The following is a 6000-nucleotide window of genomic DNA, read 5'->3' on the forward strand; positions in this document are numbered from 1 at the left end:
CAATTCCTTCTTAACACATTCCCGGTTAGTTTCATTGATATGAACAACCAGGGCAAAATAAGAGTTGAAAAGACCCAAATTCTGTCAGTTAATTATTTAATAGGGTGTGACCAAGTGCTCCCATTTCTCATCCTACCTTGCCTCTCCTCCCCCAAGATAAAAGTTACTTGTCCCAATACATTTGAATCTCATTACCCTGGTTTCTAGAAGCTTATTCTTAAAATGTGATTTCCAGCCAAGGAACTCAGCTCATGCAAAGCAAGCACATATTTGGGGACTTTTATAATATTAATATTGTTTAACAGGTATCAGTTGCTTCACCAAGCCAGGTAACTTAGAGAATTGTACAAAATAGCATGTACAAAAAATGTACAAGTACTGGCAAAGAGTCCAGAGAGGGAAACTGCAGAACTTAAGGGGCAATTAGAAGACTTCAGCCAAAACCTGAGTAAGAAGTTTAACTGAAGAGTGAGTAGAACCTGAGCTGAGAGAGTAACAGGTGCAAAAGCCAGCCAAAGAACCATTCTGTGGAGTGACAGTAGGTAGTTTGAAAGGCCAGGGAAACCAGGTTATGAAGGATTTTGAAACCCAGGCAAAGACATTTATATTTTTTAAGTGAAACCAGGGCAATTTTCAGTATGAGAGTAAAAGAGTAAACAGATAACATCCTTTAGTTCAGCCTGTTTTAAGAGCATACATGTCCTATCTCTAGTCCAACAGCAACTCATTACCACCAAACAGTCAGCTTTTTATTACACAGCTGTGGGGCTGAGCACAGGTTAGACAACTGGGTCATATACACCAGTAGAAAGTCAATGACAAGATTTGCCCTCTCTTGGTCCCAGCCTCTCACTGTGGCCTCTGGAGCCTACATGGCATTCTAGAATATACTTCTAAGTCTACAGCAACATATGGGAAAGACTAGGAGGCAATGATAAGAAACACACAAGTAGGAATTATAAGAGTTAAGATGTTAACATGTTTTTTAATCCAAAAGATGCTGATAATTTCCTATTCTTCTCTTTAAGCTCTTTCACGACTATCTTCTAAAAATCCATCCCCTCATTTATCGTTGGTTTGCTTAGTGTCCTGTAGACTCAGAAAGACTGCTGTATGTTTTTATGACAGTAATAAAACAAATAGTTGGTCACTCAAGCAAATATAGCTTCTCTCTACTTCCTTTATGGATTAGTGTCTGCAGGAAAGGAGTGTGGAAATTTGCCTCCATGTCAAGGCTCTCAGACTGGAGCTAAGAGCCTGACCTTTACGTCCATTTCTACTGGCTCACAGCTCTTTGTCAACTTTATGTTATCACTTTAAGACCAAGAAAGATGTTAAAAATCAGGTGAAATTCATAACTTTTGATAGTTAACTTGAGAAGGCGAAGAACCAGCAATAGGTAGTTTTGTTTGGGGGAGTTTTATTTTCCTAATTATAACAAAATCTCTATGCAACATTTAAGATAGGAAGGAATTGGTTTGGTGGAGATGAAATTTTATTGAGACACTAGAAAACCTTCTTTGTTTATGTGGTAGCTGTATTGTAGATTAGCCCGAGGCTCTGCCTTCACTTAAGTGCCAGTTAAAGTCAGGTTAATTTTGTCCTGAAATTGATCATGTGCTTCTTTTGCTAGCATACTGTCCATTAACTAGATATTACAAAATCTCATAGGATCTTGAGTTTTTATTTTGTTTTGTTTTGAGTTTCTGTCTTTGTCTTTCTCTATGGATTTCCATTTACAATATAATCTATTTCCTTTATTTTTTTTAAATTTTTATTTTATATTGGAGTATAGTTGATTAACAATGTTCTGATAGTCTCAGGTGTACAGCAAAGTGATTCAGTTATACATTACATGTATCTATTCTTTTTCAAATTCTTTTCCTTTAGAATCTAACAAGAAAGGGTATAAATTATATAACACAAATGTAGTCATTTGGTTAAAAATAATTATTATTCATATGGAATTCAGTTGTAAGCAATTTGGTAAAAACTGCTATTGGTAAGGGATTTTTAGCCCTTTTAGTTTCTAGAATTAAGATTTTAGAACTTAACTATGAAAATTTCCCAAAAAAACAGAAAATTTCCCAGATTCTTCAACTTAGAAAAATTATGAAAAGATAATTAGCAGGATTATCTTTTAAGGTGATTTCATACAGCCTCCAAGGAACCACACTGAAAAGGATTGTTACAAAATATCTGGTGTGCAAATATATTCTTTCCTACCCACAAGAAAGGATTAGTGTTCTTTTTAAGATTTTCCAGTAGAGTGAGCAACTGGTATTTCTTTGTGCACTAGAGAGCACTTAGGTATTTTTCTTTCCAGTATGTGAAAAAGGCAAGATTTGCACAGGGCTTACAGATAGGTCCAAGTAATCTAGGTCTTCAAATCCAGATGACTCACTTGGGTGTCCATGCTATTTACTTTGACCCCTGAGTGGGGCACTTAAGTTCTTTTTACTATTAGTTATACCCAAATTTGCCTTTTAATTGTCTCAATACACAAAACAAATACCCTTATTACGTATTTGGTGAGTCCATATCTCACAAGTGTTTCATTGTGTGGCTATGTTAAGATGTATACATGTGTTCTCCCATTTCTGTTCATCTGTTTTCCTATTATCACAAACCTGAGGTTTACTGTAGGCCTCATTCCGTGAAGGAGTGTTTTTAAATTATCTCCTGGGGCAACAGCTTATCAAGCTAAACTTTTACCTCCCCTCCTTTTAATGAAGTCTATACCAGGAAAAATACTAATAGCTTCAAGGATATTTGGGGGAAAAAAGTAGAAAGAGAACAATGTAACTATTTGTTACATTTACAAAGATGACACAGTTTCCACCCATCCAAATGAGAAATGACTCTGAGTTGCAAATGGCTTCCTATTTCAATGTAACTATGCTATTCATCTTCCCAATAGTTTGAACCAAATTACATTAATCTGTAGTTTTAAAATAAATAGTTTTATATTAACACCTTTATCCTCCTCCTCAACTGTATAAGAATTCACTCTTACGCTTCAACCAGTATATGGTTCTCTCCATCCCACAAATGGCATTAGAAACAGTAAGCACTTTTTAAAAATACGTTAGCCTCAGAATGAATATATATGCACACATGTTAATAACATAAAACAGTAGTAAATATATGAAATAATATAGTCTTCAAGTATAGAAAAGTAGTTTTTCTATTCCAACATTATTTGATTAACCTATTGCTCAGGTTTGGAATATTAAAAGTAGTATAATTTCAGCTTCCAATTCATGAGAAATTTTCTGCTCTTCTCAGAGTCAGAATTGTGACTTTGGGTCTCAGTGTCCTAATGAGAAAGAATAATAATAATAATAGTAATAATATAATAAGGTAATAGGTAACATAAACTGAGTACACAGAATGTTCTGAGAACAGTTTTAAGTAATTTACTTGTATTATTCTTCACAACAAGCTTTAAAAATAGGTACTACTATTATCCCCATTGTATGAATGAGGAAACAGGCACAGAAGTGGTGGCAAGAAGAAACAAAGCATATTTTGTTTATAAGGCCAATGTAAAGTAGGGTGTCCTGTTAAAAATCTGCATTTTCTTTCATATTTTTCTTCCCATAGAGTGATTAGAGCATAGCTAAGTGGGAAAGATCTTTGCTAAACTTTGGATCTTTTACTATCAGTTGCTAAAAACTAAGTTTTGAACCCTTTCTCCAATTAAAAGAGAATGATGCTTCGTTTTCATCACTGCTGTTCAAGTATACAAAAAGGCCTTGTCAGTTACTGTACAGTATGTAAAGAAAGCTTGGTTTTGGAATTATTAATAATTTCTTAAATATATCATTCTTTTCTCAAAATATGGTCATGAATGATGATTTCTCTCCCCAAACCACACCACCCATTTATCAAACTCTGAGCCACATTAGGTGGTAAATCAAGACTATTGCTATGACTAAGTTATTACTAAATATTATATTTCTTAAAAATCTTTTGATTTTCCATTATTATTTTATCCTCTGAGAAGTACAAATTCCATCTATTTTTATACTAGAACATACAATGAGGGATAAAACAGAAATAACCAATTAATGATCTGCTATTCTGATCAGAAATTTAAAATTTCTTACCTCTCTAGAGTATTTGTAATTTACAGGGACAGTTTTGGTTATCAAGGTTTTCAAAAAATGAATATGTATAGTAGGTATTAACATAAAATGTAGAATCAGAATATATTTTTCTGGGATTGGGGTTGGAAGAAATCAAGTGGAAGAGGAAGGTGTCTACAGTTTGAAGTACAGAACAAATAGACTTTTATCTTTAGATGTATAATTGGCACTGGTTGTTTGCTTTTCCATTACCATATAGGATAGGGGATAGACTCAATCTTGAGTTTCCAGCAATCTCACCCTCAAAAATCATTTTATTTAATTAAATCATACCCTCTGCATACCGAGATATTTATAAATGCAACACTAATTTCAGCAGTTGAACAAGAATGCATTCACATTGCAGAGCAGCTTCCTAAGGTTTGTTGTAACATGTTTATAACCAGTTGCAAACCTAGGTGTTGCATCATTGCTAAGCCTCAGTGGAATATTTTGGACATGTTTTATGATTTGCTGATTTGTGCTGTGAACCCATCAGTCTGTTTGCAGTGGGGAGGAAGTGGGTGGGAGGGGTGGGAGGATGGAAGAAGGGAGGATCATTTTGTTTGATGTGTTGGTGGAGGGAGGGAGGGAACTTGGTCATGAAGTTTGAACTAAGATGCACCTAAAGGGTTCCATTTTGACCCTTGCACAAAATCAGCTGCAATAAATAGGTGCTACTCATAAGCAGGTTTTCAGTGATCATATTGTTTTTTTTTTTTTTCTTGTTTATATTTTTTTCTCAGGGGAAATCTCTCACGTCAAAGAGGTTAACAAGCCTCGTTCAGTCTTATTAAAAGGATCATCTTGTAGCATGAAAGTGAACTGGCGTCATTGCATATACTTTGTAGTTCTTTGTTGTTACCTGCAGCAGAGGACATTAGACCAAGATGTTGCATGAGCAAAGGACCTGAATTGTTCTTTCTTTGTGTACATTAAGGCACTGCCATCTCCAAGGGACTCTACCATCTCGATGCCTCCATTTCAAAATGTCTGCTAACTTCCTCCTTGTACTAAGCTGGATCTGTGTCTTTTCCTTTTTTAACAATTCAAGTGAAGTAAATCTTTTTCCCCCCTTTCTCTCTATCTTAAAGCTTCGTCTAGCCACAGAGTTCACTAAAAATTCAGTCACAAACTGGAAGAATTGTAAAAGGAAAAAAAGCATATATCAATAAGTATACATACAGCTTCACATTTATTAAATAAATTAGCACAGAAAGTTTCATTTCACCAATATATCACAGTCAGAAACAAGCTATGTCTTTGTCTGTTGTGTGTATATTCTTGGTTAATGTTTCTCGCATTTATTTTTATACCATATTTAAATGAAACACCTTTTACTCCAAATGTATTAAAGTTGATCCCTTCTCTGTAAATTTGTGAATGTTTATATTGTTGTTTTATCTTTCATTAAAAGATGCATAATCTCGTTGCTTTTGTAACTTTTGACTTCTGTGCTAATTGAAAATGAAAATGCTGAGAAAGCATCAACAAATGTAGTCACAATGTAAGCTCTCACCCTGGAAGTTTGTTTCAGGGTTTCAAGACAAGCTTGGATGGTGCAGCAACCAGGAGCAGACTGAAAGTGATTCATCTGGGAGCTCACCCAGGATCAGGTAGATGCTTTTGCTCCCCTGGAAAACAACACAAATTGGCCTTCCACATTTTCAGAGCTATTTATGAGGTCTTTCTAATTATTAATATGCATCTCTATGTTTTACAAATGCATATTTTATTAGAATTATGTTTTAGTGTGACTTTTCAACTCAGGAACAGATTCTTTTCTTTAAGTATAATTCTAAAATGCCTAGATCAGTGGCTCTTAACTCTGGTGGTTACACATTCCTTTGAGAACATGATGGTAATTACT

At 34.7% G+C, this 6000-nt stretch overlaps 1 protein-coding gene across 5 annotated transcripts in view; it reads left to right on the forward strand.

Moving 5' to 3' along the window:
* RGS7 (regulator of G protein signaling 7) overlaps nucleotides 1-5197 on the forward strand; it is a 590220-nt gene extending 585023 nt beyond the window's left edge. For all 5 annotated transcript variants that reach the window (XM_061185423.1, XM_061185427.1, XM_061185426.1 and 2 more), the window contains one exon: nucleotides 4877-5197. In XM_061185423.1, the coding sequence (XP_061041406.1) occupies nucleotides 4877-4927 (51 nt within the window). In that variant the 3' untranslated portion in view covers nucleotides 4928-5197. The remainder of the gene's footprint in view (nucleotides 1-4876) is intronic.
* Nucleotides 5198-6000: the final 803 nt, after the last annotated feature.

The sequence above is a fragment of the Eubalaena glacialis genome, chromosome 3 (genome assembly GCF_028564815.1).
Source record: "Eubalaena glacialis isolate mEubGla1 chromosome 3, mEubGla1.1.hap2.+ XY, whole genome shotgun sequence".
NCBI classification, from domain to species: domain Eukaryota; kingdom Metazoa; phylum Chordata; class Mammalia; order Artiodactyla; family Balaenidae; genus Eubalaena; species Eubalaena glacialis.